At 38.1% G+C, this 25,746-nt stretch overlaps 1 protein-coding gene across 1 annotated transcript; it reads left to right on the top strand.

The window, feature by feature from the left end:
* The first annotated feature begins 1,183 nt into the window (after positions 1-1,183).
* hps5 (HPS5 biogenesis of lysosomal organelles complex 2 subunit 2) lies at positions 1,184-25,486 on the top strand. The gene is made up of 22 exons (XM_053490722.1): positions 1,184-1,328; positions 5,554-5,664; positions 10,142-10,252; positions 10,349-10,413; positions 10,522-10,714; positions 11,658-12,019; positions 13,366-13,437; positions 13,529-13,617; positions 13,859-14,037; positions 14,683-14,841; positions 15,711-15,870; positions 17,072-17,189; positions 17,737-17,883; positions 17,974-18,033; positions 18,219-18,784; positions 18,985-19,105; positions 19,231-19,380; positions 19,824-19,943; positions 20,566-20,679; positions 20,930-21,036; positions 22,560-22,968; positions 24,282-25,486. The coding sequence occupies exons 2-22, from the start codon at positions 5,563-5,565 to the stop codon at positions 24,340-24,342; spliced, it is 3,465 nt and encodes a 1,154-aa protein (XP_053346697.1). The 5' UTR covers positions 1,184-1,328; positions 5,554-5,562; the 3' UTR covers positions 24,343-25,486.
* The last annotated feature ends 260 nt before the right edge of the window (positions 25,487-25,746 follow it).

The raw sequence follows: 25,746 nt of genomic DNA, 5'->3' as shown, positions 1-25,746 counted from the left end.
ATGCTAGGTCTAAATCCATACAATGATTGACCTTGAAGCTTACAAGGAAGGTTAGCCACCACCCTCCAGAGTATTGTATATATTTTTTTTTTTACTGCACTGCTTTAAGGTTTTATTTAGACTGCAGTAGTGGTCATCAAATATTGATGAGACTCAAGATAAGCCATCATCCCTACAAGAGCATTACTATTTAAAGCTAATACTACACTATGTGCAGCTAATACTAGGGTTAGGGTTAGGGCTAACCCTGTAGCCTTTTCAATCCAGGGTTGAGGGTTTAAGTCCTGCATTCTGATTTCTGTGTGTGGAGCCCCCATGCTCGGTGAGTTTCCTCCCACAGTCCAGAGCCATGCAGCGAAGGTGTGTGAACCGTGAGTATGTGCCCTGCGATTGACTAGCACCCTGTCCAGGGTGTACCCTACCTAATGCTGTGAGTCCCCTGAGATAGGCTCCAGGCCTTGAATGACCATGTACAGGATAGTGAGACGATCACAGCAGTGACCGTGCAGGTTTCTGTATTGATTTTTCAAATAACACATGGGACGGTCCGATCAATCCTTTTTAAAATTGCATTAGCAAAGAGCTGCAATATGATCGCCTATCCTGCCTGTCAACATTCAGGAACTAGGATATTGCAAGAGTTTTTTTCCCTTTCCTTTTAGTTGTAAATGACATGTCGGTTTAGTAACTAATGCTTAGGGTTGGTGTGGGAGAGAAGAACTGTTATTTGAGCTTATCGCTATAATAATACAGTAGGCTTAGTCTCTGAGGCATCTCATGTATCAATCAATACAGTCTAGGCAAAGGTGCATAATGGACCGTGTCACTCCATCATTCTTTATCCGCCTGAAGAGGCACTAAATAGAAAGAAAAAAGGTTGTTTTTCAAGCCTTAATGTCCAAGCACTAGGTTTGTACACAGGCCTTATGCTTATTTCCTTATTAAGAATTATTTCTTCCCCCCAAAGTAAGTCCTAGTGCGCTTTTATACATTATTATCACTTTTCAGAAGTAGTGCCGGCTGATCGAGCGCTTATTCTCCCCACTACAGCTTTGCTCTTCTGTTCCTTGTGTAATAGTGGATAGTCACTAGTTCCTGCAAACCAGAGTGTGAGATTACTGAATGATGTAAAAGCAGCCAATCGTGTTTAATGGGGCGGGGCTTCCGGAATACGGATGGGACGAAAAATATACGAGTGAGGAATGAAGGGGATTTTTTTTGTGCGTCTGTATGTATGCGAAATAAGTAAATACCGAAGAAGAACACAGCGTTGTGTACGCAAACAAGCCTCGGATATGAGTTAAATTATCTTTACGCCGTGCTAAAAGGTAGGAAGCTTTTCTGTCATTAATGAAAGTAATCCTGACAGCTGAGGACAAAAAAAAGGTAGAAGTTTCATGAAGTTATACTTATAATATGACGCTAGTTTGTTTTTCAAGTAACTTCGGTAAGGTTTTAACATACAACTTGAGGAGGAAATGTGATATGTATAGTTTTTTTTTTTTTATAAGGGAAAGTAAAGAGAGAGAGAGAGAGAGAGAGAGTGCAGTCTGTGACTAGCCGTAGCACTGAGTTAGCTGTTGGCTTTCACTGCGGTCTCGTGATGCGCAGTCATGCAGCTAGGACTGAGTTATTACTCATCATCATCATCATCATCATTATTGTACAGCGACGAAATTCTCCATACACACAGTTAATTCATACCTAACACAGCTTCCTCGTCCAGCCGTGAGAATGACTTCAGTACTTTTTTCTTTTAGTTTTCATTTACTTCAAACAAATAGAACTAACTTTAACCAAGTCTGAAACTTTTTGGAAGAGTTCTATTAAAAATCGTTTATTTTGTATTATCTGTATGGAGATCTCCGGGACACCCTGTAGCTATAATCTCTGCTCCTGTCTCTAACGCGGAAGAGGATTAGAGCAAAGCCACAAAATTAAGTTCTAACTTTAATTTCAGAGTTCTGGTATTTCAGAGTCCCAACACACACACACACACACACACACACACACACACACACTTTAAAGTCAGAACTATAGAAACCAGTAAGGAACCAACAGAGTGAAAGTGAAAATGACTCTCTTACTGAAGTTGGTTTCTTACCTTTATTTAAGTACCTACTGTATCAAGTGCTACAAAACCTATACATTTGTTTATATATACTGTATATAGTATTTTGTTTCATCTGGCACATCAGTTGAGAGATACTCCCCACACTGGTAATATATTTGTCATTCCTGTGTCAGCTACTTAAGGAGGAGAGTTGCCAGCCCAATTTCTGATTGTCATTCACACGCTTCGGGGAATTTGGAAACACCATTTAGCCTAACCTGCGTGTCTTTGGACTGTTGTCCTGTTGTTGGAAACAGGAGGAAACCCAGTAAGCACGGAGGAAACGTGCAAACTCCATGCACACAGACCCCAAACTGGGAATTGCGCACAGACTCTGTAGGTGCAAGGCTACAATGCTAAGCCACTAAGGCACTGTACTGTGAAAAAAAGTCTCAGTCACATGCAAATAAATGCAATACAGCAAGATTGCCTAAATAATAATCAACTTTAATATTTGGTTTGTAAAGGCGTTGAGGACCTTTAGTCTCAGGTACAATTTGTTCAGTTTAATAAAGAAATGATCTACTAACTTTTACTGCGCATCCTGCAGAACCACACACAGTTAAGGACTTTGACGGTTGTACTTGCTTTGTCTTTGCATATGAAATTCGTCAGCCTTCTTTCTTTTTTGCTTATATATTGTGCTGCTTTCTTTTCTAGCATACATAAATTTTTCTTTAACTTAAAATTTTGTGGTAATACTGACACAGAATACTAAAAAAAAGTCCATAGGAAAGTTTGTACTAAAACAGAGACTTTTGCACAGTAGTGTATTGATTGATTGATTGGTGGCTCCAATCCTCTTCCACACTAATTTTGTAACACTTAGCTGAGTGTTCTTGTAGCTCAGTGTCAACAATGTGCAGCTCCCCCAGCCCCCCCCTACTCAAAATGCCTGATTTGAATGTTACCAACAATGGCAATGTCTTTTATGTCTCAGGCAAAAATCAATCTTACCGTGGGGGGGGAAGTAGTAGCATTATCCAAAGGGTTCTTACCAAACCATACTGATGCATTAAATATACTGGGAGCTTACACAAGCTTATATTGACTAAACATTTACTTGTAAAATAAACTGTAAAGTTTAATGCAAAGCAACAAAAAGTACAAAAATATGCACAAATGTGATAAAAAATAAAAAAGATAGAGAGGATAGAACCGGGAAAAAATATCATTAATCGATTATTTGCCAATTTCATATTTTGTGTTTTTCATTATTACATAGTTTCAGTGTTTCATATTAAATGTTACCTTTCAGGCATGTTCCTTATATAATTTGTAGAGGACTGATTTAGACACGTCACAAGCATAATGCCAAGCATCGTCATATCTGCATTTTTTTCTTTTTATGGTGTAATGCTTTCTGCACTTGTCATAAAAATTCACAGATTCTATATAAAACTTTTTTTAATACTGATAAAATGCTGTTTATTTTCAGGATGCAGAGATTACAGTACAATTGATGCATTCACTGGTGGTAAACCTGTCAAAGCTCTGAGACATTTTGTTTACCAATATGAGTCCAAATGTCACATGCATAAGACTGGAACTGCCATTTTCTAAACTGACATACAGTTAGGTTTATAATTATTTGGACAGTGACAGTTTTTTGACATTTTTGTGTCTGTATACCACCACAGTAGATTTTATACTGAAGATTAGTAGGATTAGATTAGTGATTTCTTAATTTCATGAAATGTCATAAAATAAACAAACTGGTCACACCTGACCATCGTGCAGCTTGTCAGTTTTTTTGAGTTTATACTTTGTAATAAAAAAACTAGGTATAATTCCTAACATGTAAGGGGTAATGCAGTTAATAATTTTTTGTTCTACCACTTCAAGCTGATGGTCTACACTTAAATACCATCTTGATCACATAATTTCAAATCCACTGTGGTGGATGAGACAAAAATACGAAAATTGCATCGCTGCCCAAATAATTATGGACATGACTGTAAAAGAGCACTGTTTGTGTGTGCTGTGGTTTGGTATAGTATTGTGAAATTGGCAGTTTTCTTCACTATATTTTATTCTGACATGTCTTAAAGGTGTTTAGTACATCTGGAAATGCTCTTATTTTTCACTATTAAACATTGGTATGGTTTTTATTGGTGTTTTTTTTTTTTTAAACCAGGCAACTTCTCAAGTGTTTCAGTAATCTCCATTCAAGTTTTTTTCTTTTCTGACCACATTTCTTCCAAAAAGATAAGCTAAACAAGCTACAGCTTTTAAACCATAAACACACAGTGATAAAAATAAAAACAAAAATGCAAAGGTATTGTATATAAGTAATAAAGCACTACAGACTGTTTGGTTATTTGAAAATAATCCATCCTGACGTCATTTCATACAGTTTTCTGAAATGAAGTGGGTTAACAGAAGTGGACTGTTTAAAATATAAAATTATAAAACTCTCAAGTGTGTTATTTATAATTTCTCTTTTACCACAGAAATTTACCGCTGACTACGGTCTTTATTATCAAGTAACATTAAGCTTTTCGCCAGCATAGAGTCACTGTACATTTAAAGCTGTAAAAAATATCTGCAATGTAAGCTAGTTCCTGTTCTCAATTAAATTATAACAAAGATAAACTACCTCTCTCACCAACATCTCTCTCTCTCCCTCTGTCAGTCCCTTTCTCTTAATCTCTCTCACTGACAGTTAAGACTCCTGCCATAAATCCCTGCTTTTATTGTGTCAACAATTATACATTATTGCTATACCACATTAATCTAAGATTATGTGCAGCGTTCATCGTGCAAGTCACTGTGTTTGAGCTGTTACTACACAGTCTGCAGAAAGAATCTCACTATAGCGTGCAGAGTAGCTTAGCTTAAAATTCCCTGTTATTTTATTTAATTATGGTAAGCAATACCATATTTTTCTGTGTCTGAACATGTGAGGAGTGCCAGGATAGGTAGCAATGTAACATGTTTACAACAGAAGGCAGTTACACAGTCAAAGGTCAGCACAGTCCACATTTCCTGTGTGGAGAAAGCAGAGACTGCTGTCAGCGAGTACAGAGGGAGGGGGTTTTGAGATTTTTGGGGAGTCGCAGGTAGACATAAAAAGGGATTTAGAACAGACGGAGTAAGAAACATGAGCTGGTAAGATGATTAGACTGTAACAGAGAACATATTACGAGGTATTACGAGGTACAAATTTGATTATATCCCATGACAAGCTATGAAACTATACATTCTCTCACACAAAACGCATTCACCTTCTGTTGAAAGAATTCAGTCAGTTCTGGTAATGCCTTTTCAATTTATTTTCATCATGTGACAGCAAGCAGCTCAAAGTTAATGTGCTGTGCAGAAACTAAAGGCAGGGTTTTTCTGATACACTGGAAACAGTGTTCGAAAAACTGTTACTTAACCCCAGTGAACATGTGAACATAATGTAAGCATACTTCTTATTCTTTTATTCCCCACAGCTCATCAGGATGATTCCTGTGGTGCCTGAGCTGTTCACTCATGTCTTGGCTGAGTTTGACAGTTTTGAGCCTTTAATTTCTGCCCTACGTCTTGATTCGGGCAGACTCAAGGTAACAAGGGTGCCTTACTTGTTTTTTTTTCTTATATTTCTTTTTACTCTTTTTAGCGAGGTTAACTGCTGTTGCAGCACAATAAGTTTTAACACTTTTTTTAAGAAATAAGGAAGACGGTTGAAAAGCTCTTTTCTGGGCTCTGGTTAATTTTAGGACTTAAAGCAGCAGTTATGAAACCAGTATCCACCCTGTGAATGAGCCTGTTAACTTGGAACACAAAAAAAAACCCCATTTGCTTCATTTACTAGCTAATTTTCCATTCATGTCTTGTGTACTTAAAATTTACTCATACAAATCCACTGGTTGGAAAAGCATGGGTCAGTAAAAGCAAGGATTAATCAGAAAAAATCACAATCTATTTTCATACATCCATGCAATCTCGTTTCTGAATGACTGCAATTCACTTTACTTGACAACAATCCCATATTGCTATATCAGTCACACTCATTGTTCACCCTCACACAGAGTAAAACACAACACTGTTAATTCACAAATCAAGCCAGAGATTAACGAAAAATTAAGTAATACAACTTCATCATTTCAGAGATAGAGAACAGAGATAGTCATGTACAATTCTAATAGAGATATAACTTACTGCATTAATTAATGCTGAGGCATTAATTTAAGTTGTTATACAGAGACTCTAAGAACAGACTGAAAGCTACACAGAATTATACTAATAGCAAATTAGAAGTAGGTTAAGATGCACAATAAAATGTTTGACAACAGTAAATTCAATACTTTAAACTACTGTATGTATTTAATTTCACCCTACTTAACGAATGGGCAAAGGTGAACTCTATGAAACTATCCTTATGTTAATAAAAAAATAACGATATGAACTATCGTAGGCAATGATGAAGTACTGTAGTTGGCTAATTTTCGCTCTGAGTGACAATAATGCAATCTACAATGAATATGCATGCATGCTGTTTGATTTGTGTGCACAGCTTTTCTGTTGGACCACTCAGTACTCTGGTACTGTATGGCGTTATATTCCTGCCACAATTCTGAGCACGTGGTTTTTAGAGCAGACAAAGCACTCTATGCGCGTGCAATGTCTCCACTGCGCGCTCAACAGCTCGATTCTGCGCGTGCAGTTCCTCCCCTGCTCGTTCAACGTGTTCTCCGCGCGACTTCTTGATTCTGTGCACGCTCGACTCTGCCTGTACGCTCGCTCAACATTGTCCAGCGTTACAAAACTGGCACAAAACCAGCCAATCACAGACTTCCACACACTACTTCTGATTGGCTGTTTCTCCTCCAATTAAGTGGCACTACTATCGACCGCTTAACGGAAGCATTGTAAATAAAGGTTTAAGTAAAGCGACCGAGTTGTCCGATTTGAATTTTAGTCGATGTAGTCTAACAATGAGCTATATGGATAATTAGATAAGTAAATAAAAACACACAATGGACAAACGAAACTGGTATATACTAATACTTCATTAAATAAAAATAAATACTATAATATTTGTTTATAACATTTATAAATAATAACAAATTTATTTACTTTGCTTCCCTTATATAATTTCTTTTCATTTGTATATAATTATAATAATATAATTTTAATTTCTTATTATTTTCTTTTGATTTTGTAAAGCTGCTTTGAGACAATGATAATTTTAAAAGCACTATATAAATTATAGTATGCATTATCCGGTCGATATTGCCATCTGATAGAGAAGGAACAGCCAATCAGAAGTAGTGTGTGGAAGTCTGTGATTGGCTGGCTCCCTTTCGGTCAATTCACTCGGTACTACACATATTGTATGGAATATCGCACCCTCTCGTGTCCGGGCTGAAGCTACCTTTATTCACACCGTAAAGGCAGGCAAACCTGTGGTGACGAAGGTGTAGCCCCGCCCACACCTATAAACCATCGTCGCCACGGTTGACCCTCAGTTCTTACGCTCTTCACCTCGCTGTGTCGGCCAGACACTCTGGCGGAACCTGGCAGGGCCTGTCCCTAATCCTGGTGGCCCCTCATTAGCCGGCGAAGTTGTGGTTTGCAGTGATAGTCAGCCTGCTAGCAGCAGAACCATGGAAACTTCCTCTCCTCAGGGACCTTCTGTCTCAGGCAGGGGGAGAGGTAGTGCACCCGCGTCCCGAGCTGTGGAACTTGCACGCTTACCTCTTGAAAGGTCCAATCTGTTAGCAAAATGGCTTCCCCCGAATGTGATTGAGACAATTCAAAGTGCTCGGGCCTCATCTACGAGAAGCTTATATGCTTACACGTGGCGAGCTTTTGAGCAATGGTGTCGAGAACGTAATGTTCTTCCATTTCAGTGCTCCATGGTGGAGATTTTGTCTTTTCTACAAGTACTATTAGAGAAAGGCCTTTCCTTCTCTACTATCTAAGTATACTTGGCAGCTATTTCAGCCTGTCATGTTGGTTTTGACGGAGTGTCACCAGGGGCTCATCCGCTGGCAATACGATTTTTAAAAGGTTTGCGACGTCTGCGACTCACTGCGAGGTCCAGTGTTCCATCTTGGGATTTATTGTTAGTGCTTGAGGCCCTCTGTGGTCCTCCTTTTGAGCCAGTTGAGTCTATAGATATGAAAATTCTTTCATATAAGATGGCACTTCTTGCTTAAGCGTCTGCTAAACGAGTGGGTGATATCCATGCTTTGTCCGTGCATCCATCTTGTACGCAGTTTGCTGCTAATGGGTTAAAGGCTACTCTACGGCCAAACGCAGCCTATGTACCCAAGGTGGTCTCCAATGATTATAGGTCTATGGTCTTTGACCTTAATAGCTTTTGTCCTCCTCCTTTTGCTTCTGAGGAGCAGGGTAAATTGCATAATTTGTGCCCTGTATGTGCACTACGGGTCTACATTGACCGTACAGTAAATTTGCGCTTATGTGATCAACTGTTTATCTGCTTTCCCAGTCCAGGAAAGGGTAAAGCACTGTCTAAACAGCGACTTTCCCATTGGATTGTGGAGGCTATTTCATTAGCTTATTGCAGTAAGGGTATCCCATTGCCTATGGGTGTGAAAGCACATTCAACAAGAGCTATGGCAACATCATGGGCGCTGTTCAAAGGTATGTCCGTGGGTTTGCGCGGCAGCCAGTTGGTCCTCACCGCACACTTCTACCGACTTGATATATAACGGCCCCCTCGATGGCTCATTGTGTCCTCTCTGCGGGGTCCATGATGCAGTAGAGTAGCTATGAGGGTTCTTGTGGCTAACTTTGGTAGATGCTAGGCGGGGCGTGAGTAAGGAAAACCTGTAGTCCTACACAGAACTGTACATACAGTGGAACCTCGGATTATGAGCATAATTCGTTCCGGAAGCGGGCTCGTATTCCAAAACACTCGTAGACCAAATTTTATTTTCCCATAGGAAATAATGGAAACTTAAATTATTCGTTCTACAGCCCAAAAAAATTAATACATAAAATAATTAATACAAAATATAAAGCAAAAATAAAACAAATTAACCTGTACTTTACCTTAAAAAATTTTAAAAATAAATCCGGACAGATAAGTGTTTCCGTTTGTGCACGCAGGGTGTGTGTGTAAAATGTGCGTTCACACACACACACATACACACACACATTAACGGATAGACTGTTTTTAAAACCGTTAAAAAATTAGCAAGGAACATCCCTAGTCACACTAGCGTGAGCGCATACTGACAGGATCACTGCTGTAATGTAAAACAACAACAAACAAATTAAACAGCTCCTCACCTTTGAAACCAATCGCGACAGAGAAGAGTTTGTGTGTTTGTTTGGCAACCTGAGAGGAGGGGGGGCTGAAGAGGGGCTCGCTCGCGTTTACAGCCGCCTTCTCTTAGGTTGCCAAACAAACATGCACACGCAAAAACACTGCAAGCACTAAGACCCAGCAGGGGAGACGATAGGTCTCGGCTTTACAGCTCCCCTCCTCTCAGGTTGCCAAACAAACACACAAACTCTTCTCTGTCACGACTGTTTTCAAAGGTGAGGAGCTGTTTAATTTTTTTTTTTTGTTGTTGTTGTTTTACTTTACAGTAGTGATCACACGAGTGTGCGCTCACACGATGTTCCTAGCTAATTTTTTAACGGTTCTAAAAACGGTCTCTCCGTTAATGTGTGTGTGTGTATTCACCCAGCAGGAGAGACGATTACCTACAATTCCGCTGCAAGAGAGAGAAAAACCGTTGGCTCACTTGTGATGACTTGATGCTCGGTGTCAAAACAAGAAGCGCATGCGTGAAACATGATACTCGGTGCTCATAAACTAAGACAATGCTCGTTTTTCAAGTCAAAAATTATTAAAAATCGTTGCTCGTCTTGCAGAACACTTGTGAATCGTAATCAGAGGTTTCATTGTACTTATAAGAAGTGCCATCTGCTGGTTCACTTACTGATCACGTTATTCATCAGTTTTTCATTTTCATCTTGTTATCTTTGTAACTGCTTCTTCACATACATTGTTTAAAGTTAAGTTTATAAATATTCCTTTTGTTTTTGTGTGTATAGTGCACATGCCTTGCAGTGTCACGGAAATGGCTTGCTCTGGGCACCTCAGCAGGGGGCCTGCACCTTATCCAGAGGGACGGATGGAAACAGAGACTTATCCTCAGCCACAAGGTTTCTGTTTATCAGATGCTCCCTGACATATTCTGTATGTGAATCTGTATGTTTATGGAGATATGAGATGTAAAAAAATAAATTTTTTTCTCTTAGGAGGGTTTACTCACACATATAGCATGTTGCCCTCATGATGATGACTTTATTGCTGTCGCAACAAGGTACTCCAACACGCCCTGCGTTAGAAACAGAGATTTTGTGAATATCCACATGCTTTAAGTGCATATTAAATCTTTTTGTGTGTGTGTTTGTGTGTGTGTGTGTCTAAGTGAGGGTCTTATAGTAATTTGGGAGCTGCAGGTGGAGCGGCGAGGTCGTCCTGAGCGGGCATGTGTATCGTGGGAGCATAGAGGCCAGGCCATAACAGCTCTGTGCTGGGACACAGCAGCCCTACGAGTGTTCATTGGAGACGCAGCAGGGAAAGTGTCCTGTGTACGTGCTGGTACCTCCAAACTTGGCAAGGTATAAGAGAGGACATCTCAGTACAGTATCTCCTTATTTATCTGTGCAGGCTTGAGATTTATTCCAGAATGGGTTTTTTTGTTATTTAAACAGTACAGTGAAACCTTGGATTGCGAGTAACATGGTTTGCGAGTGTTCCTAAAGACGAGCAAAGATTTTGAATCGTTTTTGACTTGGAAAATGAAGAAGTCTTGGTTTACGAGTACCGAGTATCATGTATCACGCATGTGCTTCTTGTTTTGACACGAGCGTCACATGATGACAACTAAGCCAACGGTTTTTCTCTCTCTTGCGCTGCGGAATTGTGGGTAATCGTCTCTGCTGGGCCTCTATGCGCGTCTCTTACCGGCATAATCAACATCCGTGCATGCATGTACTGTTTACTGTAACACTGTGACCACATGTGTGTGCGTAAAACATATTTTATTTTGTATCTGTATGCGTGTGTGCACACCATGCGTGTAAAGCAAAAGCAAGTCCGTTAGTGTGTCGCTCAATCGAGTGTCATTAGAGAGATTTCTTGTTTTTTTTCTGATAAAACAGTGTTTCCATTGTGTGCGTGTGTGTGAAAGAGTAGAGGAAGGGTAACTGTGTAAGACGAGTAGGGGGAGAGGGGAGGGGCTCCTTACTTTAGCTTCACACACACAAATACACAGCGTGCGCACAAACGGAAACACTTATCTGGCGGGATTTTTTTTTTTTTGTTAATTTTTTTGTGTATTAATTTTTTGGGGCTGTGGAACGAATAATTTGAGTTTCCATAATTTCTTATAGGAAAATTCTAATTGTTTACAAATGTTTTAAAATACAATCCTGCTTCCGGAGCGAATTATCCTCGTAATCCAAGGTTCCACTGTACTTTAATTGCAAAAAAATTGTATACTTTTATTCTCACATGCTTAACAAGTGTAAAAAAAATTTTTTGTTTGTTTATTGTGTGTAGGGTTCATCATTTGTGATTTTCCCAGTTCAGACCATCACGACAGTTGACTCTCGAGTGGTGCAGTTGGGGTACCTCGAGGGTCATCTGCTGGTCTCTTCTCTTAGCCGCTGCTACCTCTGTGACACTGAAAGGGAGAAGTTTTGGCGGGTGGGAAATAAGGAACGCGATGGAGAGTACGGCGCTTGCTTTTTGCCGCAGCTGCAGACCGGATCAAGGACACCAGGCGCAGGCACTGCCCATCTCGTGTACTGTGCTCGTCCAGGCTCGCGCATCTGGGAGGCCAACATCAACGGAGAAGTGCTGAGCACCCATCAGTTTAAGCAGTTGCTTGCCTGCCCTGCTCTGCCTCTCATATCCTACAAGTATGTGATGCAGAGTGTGTCTTGTTGAGTTTTGAAAACTGATTGTGAGATGTAGAGTACCGTATGTATTGGTCCTCTCCTTATTATAATTTTTTTTTTTGCATACTTGACACATTTTATGGTTTCAGATCCTCCTACAAAATTCATGATAACAAGCACATAAGGTCAAATTATTATTTTATTTATTTAAGGGAAAAAGGTTTAACACCTATATAACTCTTCAAAAAAATCACTCTTCAATTTAGCCACACTAAAGGGCTTTCCAGGATGAACTACTCATTTAAGATCCTGCCACAGCATCTCAATGGGGGTCAAATCAGGACTTGAACCCAGGAGATGATTTTTTTTTTTTTTTTAGCAATCATGGCAAGTAGTTGTTTTTTTTTTCCCTAATTTAGTCGTGTCCAATTCCTCCCCATTACTAGGGGGCTCCCACATTAAGGCTACTACTACCATTCAGTCGGGAGGGCCGGAGACTACTGAACGACGTGACGCCAGCCGACCACATCTTTTCGAACTGCTCGCTCATGCACCGTTAGGGGAGGACAGCGCTATCCGCTCAAAAATACATACATTAAAGGTTTTTTAAAAGGACAAATCTGAAATGAGCTTTCTTGTTCCTTTTAGGTAGGAGTTGTTTTGGAATTGCAATTCTCCTGTGGATGCCAATTTTTGTGTAGAGTGTATTTATAATAGTAGGATTATGAATCACTGGCAAGCAGGCTTTCAAATCCTTTGTTGTTTGTCTGGGTATTTCTGTAATTTCTTGTATAATCCACTGAGGAATTCTGATTGATTAGTCACTTCTAGTAAGTTTCACCACTGTTCCAGGTGTTCTCCATTTTGAGCTAATGACTCTTGTTGTGATTTACTGCCATCCCAGTGCCATAGAAATAGCTTTTTAAGCCTTGCCAACTATCTTATCAAATAAGTGATCATAGCATCTGGGTTCAAGTGAGACATTTTAGCCCAATTCACATTGGTGGTAATGTTGGTAAAATGGTTAGATTCAGCAGAACTCACAGTAGTCAAGCCTGAGTGTGTACACTCCAATTTAACTATTAATTATATTCGGATATTTGGGCCGGTCACTTTTTCACACAGGCCTAGATGGTGTTGGATAACTTTTTCTTTAATAAATAAAATAATCAAATTATTAATACATTTTAATAATTGTTTTCTAAGATTGTCTTTGTTCTGATGCAAGTATGTGTCAAATAAATAAAATAGAAATCAGGAGATGGGTTTACACAGGACTGCTGATCTAAATGACTTATTATGATGATAATATTTAAAATAAATGTTTAAAAGTAGATTTGATGCATAAAAAATGTATTTGACCTTAGGAATGAGCCACACTATCCTCCAGGTCAGAAGAGTCCTCAGTCTCTCGCCTTCCCTCGCCTTCTTCATGTCAGGTAACTCATGCAAGGTAGTACAATGAGCAGCTGCTGTGTGTGTTTATATATATATATATACTTTTAATGTTCAAATAATTGTATGTTCCAGTGATCATAACCTCCTGACATGGACAGATTCTGCTATTTATATCTTTACGCCCCACAATGGGCAGGTTTTGCTGTGGACCAAAATTAAAGGTAAGTGAAAGGCCAGTAAAATATGATGCCAAATAGCTTATCAGTTAACTGAATTCAGATTATTATTATTATCATTATTATTATTATTAAACCATTAATTTCAACCTAATACAAATTTGATTTGAAATTGATTTGAAAAAAGCTTGACTGACGCATGGACACTTGAACCCAGATGTTTACATTTTTTAATGTCTTTTTTTAATTATTTTTTTTATCCCTGCCTTTAAATTTTTCCTCTCAGATATTGTAGACATAGCAGTGTATCGCAATGAGCTGTTTTGTCTCCATGGTGATGGGCATCTGTCTCACCTGCTGTTAATGACTGTTGAACGCTGTGTGGAGAGACTGATGAAGCGAGAAAGCTGGACACTGGCTGCTACTGTCTGTTGCATGTTCCAGCACGCTATAGTAACATCCAGGGTACATAGACTTGCTTTTAAAGTTACTTTTTACTCTTGTGCACACTCTTAACACACCTGTCAAGATAAGTTAGCACTATTTAATACTCAAAGATACTAAAATCTTTTTAAATATTGGGCAAAAGTCTTGAGCTAGCCTTCATTTATTTTCTTTTTTTCCCTCCAAACAGACATGCTTTCTTTTTTATGTAATAATGAGGAACAATTCTCCAGGCTTCTCGAAGGACTTCTTAGCTCTTATTTTCAAGTTTTTGCCTCTCATTTCCAGTCCAGTCCATGTATCTGACTGTTTTTGTGTTTAAGTTACACAGTGGCCTATAAATCAATTATTCATAAATAACATAATAAAAACATCTGGACTTGATATTAGGCATAAACCAGTGAGAAAAAGGTGCAGGTGATGACAAATGATGATCGGTGATTTGTATACTGATGATAATGCTGAATGCAGTGGTTGGAACAGACGATAGGATAAAATAAAGTGGTATCTTTAGGGATTTGCAGCCTTTTTCAGTAAACCATTTGTTACTTTTTGAGAAGTTTCTCAAGACTTTTGCACAATACTGTATATCATCCCCTATTCGTCCTTCTGCCTCTCTTTCTCTCTTTATCTCTCATTTTCTTTTCATTTACGCATCTCTTACAGGCAAGAAAGACCACCCCTGTTGATCGCCTAGAACATCTCAAGGCCCAGCTGAACTCCAGCTCACAGAAGGAACTGATTGGCCAGCTAGAGGCAGTTATTAGCAAGTTAGAGCCTTTTGACTCTGCATGTAGCAGTCGCAGAAGCAGCATCTCCTCTCATGTAAGCTTAATTGTAGGAAATGTAGAACCAAATTAAACTTCTTTATAATATCGCCTTTATATTATTGCCTGGTTCCTCTATAATTGATAGTTTTTTCATTTCTATTGCACTATTAGGTTCTTCTTCTTCTTCTTCTTATTATTATTATTATTATTATTAACATTTTTAAGGTAAATATCTAAGAATATATTATGAATAAAAATAAAATTTTCTTCAATTTTCTTTGTGTTACGATTATGATATATGCAAGTTTTTAATCATATTTATTATGAATTTTTAGTAACATGTGGACACTTTAATCTGTGATTGCCTTGTATATTGCCTTGTATTTGTCTGCAATACATGTGAAAAGACACGGGTTGCTTTGTCACACTGGGCTTTCAGTTTAGGTATTTTACATGCCCTCAGCTCGGACAGCAAAGGATGTGTTTTCTCAAATGACCCTTTTTTTTGTTTTGTTTTGTTTTTCCCCCCTCATAGTGTTGCTTCACATTACTGCTTTTTATTATCACCATGGTTTTAAAACATATGCACTTTCATTTTTGTTTCATTCACATTCTCTGTCTATAGACGGTAAACTATCACGTTTATTGCTTCCGTCGAGTAACGTATAAACGTAAAAAACACTAGATTAGTCTTATATTAATAATTCTCTGTTATCAACTAAGCATCGGGATCTGGATGTCACTTGGTCATGATCCAAGTCACGGTCCACTATTTAGTGATGCAGGTTCTAATATCTTCTGTGTTTTTCAATCCTTCTGGCCTCCTATTGAATCATATTAAAGAATTCTTACGTTTATAGCTTAAAGAATTTAAGCTTTAACAATGCTGTTGACAGACTGAAACCGAATATATTTTTCCATTAGGAAAGCTTCAGCGTGCTGGACTGTGGGATCTACCGTGTCATCAGCCGTAGAGGCAGCCAGTCAGATGAGGATGCCAGCTCCCTTGTTAGCCAGTCAATGCTGGAGGAGGAAAGGATGAAGGAGTTTATCTTTGCTCAGGACGAGGAGCAGGTGGAGCCTGGTAAGAGGGCAACAGACAAAGATAAGACACTGACAAAATTTAAAGAATGTAATCATTCTATTTAGATTTTTTCTGAGGTCCAGATCTAAAGACCCTAAAAGGAGTTCAATGTATGATAAATGTTAGTAGCTACATTTGATTGCGACATGCTTGTATACAAGTGAGTAAATAAAACGCATCATAGAGTTGCATTTTGTATTACACACCGTTTAGATAAAGGTAAGATCATTTGAATTGGAGTAAAAGTAACTGAGGCTTGAAAGTCAGTTTGTTGTTTATTTTATCAGTGTGCCTTTTCAACCTGGCACTGTGCTGATTACATGCTTTTCCAATCAAAATCATTTTAGTTCTGGCTGCTTCTTGAGCTGAGGAACCACTGATGTCCACTCTTGGTGACCCATTTTTGGTGCTCAAGCAACTAAGATTATTTACATCAGTCATTGCCTGTTTCAAGTTTTCTGGAGGATTGGAGCTGAGACCGGCTAATCAATGGCATAAAATAGACATGACCAGTGCAGGGGGATTTCAAGAGTGTTAGAAGATTGTTGATGTGATTAATTATAAATATTAATAATCTGATAGTCAGAATTTTTCTCTTGCACTTTTAACAAAATTAATGGTAACTTTGTTGCATTGAATTTGTTGTATGCTATAAATAAACAGTTGAAGGAAACACAAAATGAAACCTGTTCTCTTGCACATAAGTCATTGTCTTTGTACTATGTAAAGATGGTGTTGGATTTGATTTGTAAAACATGTTCTCAAGCCAGACATAAACCTTTTTGAACCTTCAATGAATGTTCTTGTGAGGCAATGACACTGTGTTGGTGGTGAAAAGAATCAAACATGACATCAGAATCGAATTCATGAAAATGTTATGGCTTTTGTGTCGTAGGTCAATTAATCAATAATTTTCCTAATTATTTTTTTTCTCTTTATACATTCCTTCTATTTCTCCCTTTGTTTGTCTCTTTTGTTTTCTTATAACTTATTCATGTCTTTTGGTCTATATTCTATAATCAATTCTTAACATTTATGCCTTTCACCCATCTTCATCCACCTGCCTCATCTAATCACTCATCGTATTCTGTCTGCCTCTTCCTGATATCCTCCTCCTTCATTTTTCCCATTTTTATTCCTGCTTTTTTTTTCTTTTCGTTTTTCTGATCTACTTTTCTCCTTATGTCATCCTGATCTTCAGACCCTCCGTCATGTGTCCGTGTAGAAGGGGACAAATCTGATCTCAGCCTGCAGTTCCACCTCCCACTCTCATTCCGACCAAAACCACCACTCATCGCATTGCAGGCTGTTAAAGACAGGTATCTTTTACTGAGACAAACACAGAACCATACAGCCATACTTCTCTTCCAATATCTTTGATACACACAGAGAAAATGATGTGGTCATGCTGTATAAATTCAGGATCTGTATACACAAGCAGAACCAATTTTAAACAACAGGATAGGTGAAAACATGGGGCACTTGTTTTGTGAGCTGGTTATTGACTGACTCAAGAAGGCATTTAGCCAAGATCAGCTTTTGTTAAATAGCTAAAAAGGAAGTGAAATCAAATGAGGAAAAACTCAGTGGTTCGACAACACCTGGCCAGTACCAGACATTTTCTTATTTTAACTTCCTCTTTCTATGGAGCTGCTAGTTTTAGAAATAGATTTCCCCTGTACTACAGTATTGTTCTTTCATTTCACACATGTGCTGCGAATGGTAATGGTATGTGCGAAGGGTAATATTTCTGCCGAGTTACATTCTTTCAATTGCTTTATCTTGTACTTTTAACTGAAATTTATACGCTCTCACTTCTGTGTTAAACCTTCCCTTGTTTCTCTGTGCTTCTGTGGCAATTCTAAGTGTTTCAAGCTTTGTGAAGAAGACTACCGAAAAGATTAACAATCTACAGATGAACTCTGACATCTGGCCCCGAACTGACCACAGGGATGGTGGACAGGGAGAGATCGCACTCTCTGTGGCTTCTTGTACAGATGAAATATACAATGAGTAAGCTTTCTTTTATGGCAATCTAAAGGTTTATATTAAATTTCATAAGTTTAATAACTGAAGTTATTAACTTTTTCTTTTATCTCTAAGGGAGATTGTTGAGCAATCAGATGAGTTACACGAGCTTAGTGCAGCAACAGAGAAAGCCATGTGAGTAGTGATCAGATATAGCATGGTTGTCTTCGCACTTTGTTAGCAAACCTTATGCTTTATGTACACAATTTTCAATCATTGTTAGTGCAAATAAATCAATAAGATTTCCAACACTTTTGGAACTATTACTAAAACAAATGCATTTACATCTTTTTCCTTTTTTTCTTTTTTCTTCCTTGTAGCTTGAAGATCCAGGACCCACTTGTTCTTTTTGATCCCGGATGTTTAACAGAGGTTCTCCTAGAGTGGGTTCTTATTCTGGAAAGGGTCTTGGGTCAAGTGGACCCCACAATCACAGAGAGGGAAAGCAGTGTGATAAAGGATGAGAAGAAGAGCTTAGAAATCGACGATGACCCAGACAGCCAGACTTGTTCTTCTGTCACTCAGAACAACAGTGGAGTGGAATGCCAGGCAGAATCGGAGCATAATTCAATCCTCATAGAAAAAGAAAGCCTTATAGACAGTAACCTCAGCTCCAATGCTTTAGGTGCGATGTCTCCAGTAGCCATTGTAGCACCAGTGGATTACACCCTGCCATCAGATCTCCAGGATGACCTCTCTCAGCTTGCGTGCCTCTACTTGGAATTAGGCTGCCCATATGGAGAAGGAGACAGAGGGTTGGAGAGGGTTTGTGTGTTTCTGCGAAGGTTCTTTTTCTTGTTGGATAAGGAGAGACTAAGGAAGATGTGCACTTTGAAATACAGGGAGCAACCAGACATCCTAAAAACTTACATTGCTTGTATGCTAGGTGTGTATTTTGTTTATTAATTTTTTTATTCAGCATCACTTTCAGTACACTCCCTCATTAATCAGGGTGCCAGCTAAACGTTTGGTGTAAAACAGTAGTCTTACAGTACAAGTAATTTTCAGTAGGTCTTGCTGTTAGTATTCAGCACAGTATGTTCCTATTTTTGGATACTAAATTTATTTTTGAATAACTGTGCGCAGAGTTTACTCAGGCCAGTAAGGTGGTGGAAGTCATTGAGAAAGGAGATTTACTAAAGTCACTGCGCAGTCTGAAAGAGCTGCAGCCCTGGAATGCTCCAGTGCTTCTCACACACCTTTACAGGTGAGCTGTACACACATTCTCTATATTTACATTATAAGTTAGTGCTCCTTATTTCTATGTGATATTGGTCTTTTTTGTTGTTTAGCCATCCATGCTGATGCTGATTCTCTTTCCATTTATTTTAGACTGTATGAGAAGCATGAGGAAATGGCGGTTCGAGCATACCCCCAGTTCTATCCTACAATCCTCCCCTCTGACATCATAGCCATGGTTCAACCTAGTCATTTTTTGCCTTACCTAGACAACCTGGTTCAGTCCCAAGCTGAATCACAAAGGTACCCTTGTAATTACTATGTACAGTACTTTGGGGTATAAAATAATGTGCTAATACATGACATAACACAAACCAATAGATTATGCTGTTTTAATGCTTGATAATAACTATAATTGCACCTAGAAAATTAAACAGCTACCTATTTTGCATAGCTAATTAATACTAAACAAATTCATAAATATACCCAATATTTCACATGGAACATGATATATACGATGGATATACTGTATGTAGTGACGAGGTACAAACAAAAAAATGATGTCTGCTAAAAGTAAGTAAAATTGTAACTGTATTTAAAACTTGTATTAAAATCTAACTGTATTTCAAATACAGTTGCAACATTTTTTTTTTTTATATTTTATTCATGTTTATATCTAAAGTGGAAAAAGAACAGAAAGTCGAATGTCTCTCTCGCACTTTCTCCCTCTCTCTCTCTCTCTCCAGGCTCTCTTTTTTAGGGTCACTTCTCCAGCCTGAGACGTTGCGACAAGTTTGGTTGGATCTAGCTCTTACCCATGATGCACCACGGAAAGATGACACACTGACAGCTGACGGACACCCAAAGTATGCTTTATTCTTTAAATAAATTTTTCTGTGCTAGACCAAACTTTATACAGTTTAACCTTGGATTGCGAGCATAATTAGTTTTAGAACTGTGCTTGTACTGTATATCAAAGCATTAGTAAATCAATTCCCTAAAAATTAATGGGAAATCTAATGATTCTTTCCACAGCCCAAATATATTTATAAGAAAATAATACAAAACATAAAGTAAAAATAAAACTAATTAACCTGCACTTTACCTTTAAAAAAAATCCCGACAGAGCAGTGTTTCCATCAGTGTGTGTGTGTGTGTGTGTGTGTGTGTGTGTAAAGAGGAGAGGAGGAGGGAGGGGGCTACTGGAACAAAACCCGCTTGATTATTTTAAAAAATATGTTTTTTAATTTTGCTCATCTTGCAAAACACTCACAGGCCAAGTTACTCGCAATCAAGGTTCCACTGTAAAACTCCTTTTGCAAAAAAGCAGTTCAGCTTTGCTTAATGGATTGTGACCATCCATCCTCCTCTCGATGATATTCCAGAAGTTTTATGGAGTAAATTTGGTCTCTTATGTTTTTCCAGAGGTGTATTTCTAATAAACCACTATGAGTGATTACAGTGTAAAAGCCTGTCTTGTTGTCTAAGGTGGCACTCCCACTACTTCTGCTGGGGTTATGGACGTCTGCTGTCTTTGCTAATCCGCCTGCCTGCTGACTTAAACTCCAAACAGAATATGATGGAGTCATGCAAACTTCATGGGTCAGTATATTTCCTACAAAACAATTACACTAACACTTTCCAAAATACTAGAAAAAGTATACTTTTACTATAAGTATAATTTTAAAAACACTTTTAATCTTTTTCTAGTAGTTTGAAATGTAGGAGGAAAAAAAAGTTGGAATTAAATTTTATTTCTGTGAGGTGTGTGAGGATTCAAGTATGAATGCGTACAATGGATAAGCTGTGGTGGTTGTAGTATTGTTTAACAGCAGAGCATGTCTTTCCTTAGTTACTGGACAGGCTATCTCTACCTGTGCAAAGAGCTGCAACGGCGCCCTGAAGCTTTCTCTGCCATCTCCAAATTGGATGATATGAGTCTCCTGGAGGAACCCAGTGGTAAATATTTGCAGTCCGTCCTGACACAACATTTAATAATGCAGGGCTCATTTTGCAGCTCAGATAACAAACAAACATAAGCAAGACTTGCAAAATTTACTTCTTAACAGTGTCCAGTGAGCTCATTAGCTAACTGGAAAGACATTACTATATAAAAAGGTGTTTAATATATATAAAATAAAGGGAGCCTGTCTAATATTTTTTTATTACAAGATCATTATATAATGCATAAAACAATAAAGCAATACTATTCCTCTGTTCTCTCTCTTTCTCTCTCTCTACACAAAATTAAATCAAGAGCACAGCAATGATTTATGCAGGAGTTCATAAAGAACCCAGAACAAGAACTTAAGAATTACAGGCCACTTTACAATTACACATTACAATCACTTGCCTCAGTTAAGGCCAGTTTAGTATTCATGATTCAACTGGGCAGAAATGGCATCCATGGGAGAGTCTCAAGGCAAAAGCCAATGCTAATCAAAAATAACACAAAGGCTTGTCTCGCATTTGCCAAAAAAAAAAACATCTTAATTATCCTCAAGACTTTTGGGCAGAATTTTAACTTTTTGGAGAGTGTGCATCCCACTATTGTACATCTGGCATAAAACAGCGTTTCATAAAAAGAACACAATACTAACAGTCGATTATGTAGTGTGATGGTTAGGTGCTGCTTTGCAGCTTCAGGACATGGACAACTTGCCATACTTGATAGAGTGCAGAATTCATGGTTCCATCAGAAAATCCTGAAGGAGAGTGTCTGGCCATCAGTTAGTGATCTCAAGCTCACTTTGCAGCAGGACAATGATCCGAAACACACCTACAAGTCAACGCCTGAATGGCTCAAAAGAACAAAATTAAGGTTTTGGAGTAGACTAGTCAAAGTCCGGACTTTAAGCAGGTTAAACCCTCTGATGTGGCTGAATTAAACCAATTCTGCAAATACGAGTGGGCCAAAAATTCTCCATCGCGATGTGAAAGAACACAATACCAACAACAGTTGACAATTTATAGACAATTGGCAGGTTTTACACTCAATTGCAGTTGTTGAAACCAAGGGTGGCACAACCAGTTATTAGGTTTACAGTGCAATTTTTTTTTTTCACGCAGCGGCAGGCAGGTTTGGACAACTTTTTTTTACTTTAAATAGGTGCAATCATAATTTAAAACCTGTATTTTGTAATTAGTCATCATTGTGTTTTATTTAAATTAGTTTAATGACCTGAATCACTTAAATATAACAAAAGAAACAAGGGCAACTAAATAAATAAGTATATAACAATAATATTGTTACATTTGTTCAACAGTGCGCCAAAACATCATGTCAGAGTGTTCCCATTTAGCCAATGGGCTTATGCTATTGATATTATTATGTATATATATTGATGTAATGATATTGGCTGGATGTGTGGATGTGAAAGCATCTTAAGAATGTTTTATTTAAAGAAACATAAAATGTCTTTTCTCTCTCTTTTCTTAAGCATACTTTTTGGGATGTTGATTTTGTGTTTGGTTCTCTATAGGTATCGCTCCACAAACCATGGATGAATGGATGTTCCTCATTCAGCTTTGTCATAAGAAAAAACCCACAAGCACTTCACCAGCCATTTCACTTCTTCCTTCTGACCCTAACACCTGTCCCTCCACACCCAGCACAGTTAATGGTACCCGTGCAGATATGTGTGTGGACAACAGGAATGGTGAGGGAGGAGATGATGTTGATGATGATGATGATGTGCCAGCTGACACGATTAACGGTTCGCCAGATTGGAGCAGCCAGATTACTGTGGAGAAGTTAGTATTGTGCCTGGCTCAGATTGTAGGTCCGGACCGGGCCCTAGCAGCACTGAAGGATTGTGGGCTGAAATCGGAGCTTAACACTCACACTACACTGGTGTGTGATCTGCTAAGAGTGGCAGAGAAGCGCCAAAGGTAAGGAGACAGTGCTGTCCTTGAACCATGTGATGTCTAGATATTAACATTCTAGTTTTTTGATTTAATGTTCACAGGCAGTACACATTTATTCTCCATTCCAGAAAATGTCTTCATCTCAAATACTAAATTAAGTTACTTGTTCTAAGCATACGAACTAATTCGAGTTACATGCTATAACAGCACTGCCCTCAACAGTCGTTTCCTGGAAGTGCATCAGTTATGGGTTGCAGATGAGAACATGCAGAACAAGAGAATCCTCTTTGTTTTTACCATGCACTACCAACACAATTTATTTACCTAAAAGAATTTAGTAACATCATACATCACAGTCAGTGCATCATACTCTAACCTATTAGAGTACATACTATTGTCCTCATATTCATCTTCAATCCAGAAAGACCATGCGAGTTTACATTTACTCATCATGAACATGAATGTCATAGCAACACGGCTTGGAGAGGATATATTTTAATAGTCTATTTCTGGGACAGAATAATTGCTAAGATTTGGTTGACTGTCCTTTAGTAACTTCCCCCCCATCCACAAGCTTTTGTCAGATTTCTGGTTGGATATTTGATCACACTTCAATTAAATTTGTTTGGCACAGACCATTTTAAGCACATTTCACAAATTTTTGATAGGGTTTAAGCACCAAAAGCTGCAAGTTAGCCTGCTTTATGTATTTCAAAACCACCTTATTAAATTTTAAAGGTCTAGCTGACAATTTGAGGTTATGCTGAGGAATCCTGAGGTCTCCTCATTTTTTATTATTCTAGCCACAGTTCCTCTGGCAGCAAACCAGTACCAAAGCATGATGCTTAACAGATGGGGATGAATGCCTCAAATTTATTCCTCCAAACCTACCTATAGCAAGAAATTTCCTCATAAAGCCTTTTTTTTTTCAGCTGCAAAATTTTGTCAAGCTTAAAGATGTAGATTTGGGGCTTTTTTTTGGATTTAGTCTTTCATTATAACCTGTATTTACATACAGTTGTTTGAAATTATCTTGGATTCTGCAGTTGTTTAGAAATCCGTCTAAGAGACGTTCCTGATTTGTGTAACATAAACATAATTAAATCTTATGCACCTAATTTTGGGGGTATTCTTATATTAAAGGTCTATGTTATATAGTCGTTCATCTCCAGAAAAAGACCAGTTCACATAAATAATTTAATGCCCTATTTTGCCATAATGTTTATAATGAGTTCATGTAAACTTCTGACTACAATTGTACATTTCCAGGCTTGATATGCCCTGCTTTGCCATTCTTACTTCATGCCTTGATTTTGAACATTTGACACTCTCCTCAGAGCTCTAATCCAGACCATGCTGGAGCGATGTGATCGGTTTCTCTGGTCTCAGCAGGCCTAATGAAGAATCTTCTTCCCTGACATCTTCATGTTTTTCCTGCACCTCTCCACCCAGCACCAGGACTGCACTAATCTGCCTGCACTCTTCTATTCTCTGCTAGTCTTGCAAAGGATGAAGTAGTTATATAAAAGTACGCTACTGTATGTTTGAAAGTGTGAATCATTTATGGACTAAAACTATTTTCCAAATTTGTAAATAATGTTACAGAAGTTCTACCTAACCTTAATTTAAATATTTAATTTTGCTGTTACATACTGTAAACATGCATGATGTGGATACATTTCATCTGTTCTTCTGCCTGGTCCTCTAATTTTTACCTTTTGACAGTATTAATATTTTGAGATATTACTTAGTGTTGAAGTCAAACCGGGACTTTTGATTGCACAGTATAACAGAACACAGTTATAATATTATTATTTCTCTATATTATCCCTGCTACAATAATGAACTTATCACAGCATTTTATTAGTGGTTGAATACCATCAAGGTTGAAAGTTTTCTCAGTAGACTGGACCCATGACCAGACTGCCTGCTACACGTCTGAAACGATGGCCTCCTTTTATGGTGCCAACTTGTGGAAATGCTTGGAAGTGAGGTCAGGACTGTACTGGGAACTTCCTAGTTCCTGTGCAGTTCCCACAGACAGATTCTTTACTTTTGCAAGTTGGCAACAAGAAATGAGACGATTTTTAAGGATCAGGCATTGTACTTACTAAATTTTCACAGGAATTACTTCATTGGGCTTTGAGCCTCTTTGGCCAGAGTCGGATATACAGCCTTCTTTAAAAGGTTTGCACCATCCAAACATTTTACTGCGGCTAAGAGTGTGATCACTGTACTTTGAAGTCTTCTGTTGAATGTCAAGTCCCAGTTTATCTTAAACTCCCCTTGTATGTGCTTAGTTATTTATCTATTGAACTGAACTTTTTTTAATGTAGCCTTAAAAACAAAAAGATTATTTGAACAAATTCCTTTTAGATGTTTAATAGAAATATTCATTTGAAAACTTGTGAAGACTTATTTAAAGAATATGTAATAAAAATGAGAGTATTGTATAAACTTTGCCTTTAGTTTGCCATAGACTTGCAGCTGTGGCAACTTTAGTAACTATAATAAAATTTAAAAAGGTGAAATTCCGTGTTAATTTGTGTTGCTGGGGTTGTCAGTGCATTTAAAAGTATTCACAACCTCTGATATTTGGGGAAAACACAATTATTTGCATAATGAATTGTTTCATTAAAACAAAGATATTTACTTGTGCCGTTTGTACGTAATAATAGACAATTTCTCTATTACTAATATCTCATAATGTATTTTTAAGAAAAAGAAAAGGAGTAGGTATCCAGGTTAGATTTTTTTTTCAAGCAGGGGTCATGAGCTATCACTTAAATAACTCTAGGAAGC

Source organism: Clarias gariepinus, chromosome 2, assembly GCF_024256425.1.
Source record: "Clarias gariepinus isolate MV-2021 ecotype Netherlands chromosome 2, CGAR_prim_01v2, whole genome shotgun sequence".
Taxonomy (NCBI): Eukaryota; Metazoa; Chordata; class Actinopteri; order Siluriformes; family Clariidae; genus Clarias; species Clarias gariepinus.
The sequence above is the reverse complement of the archived record's forward strand: the minus strand, read 5'-3'. Positions and strand labels throughout refer to the sequence as shown.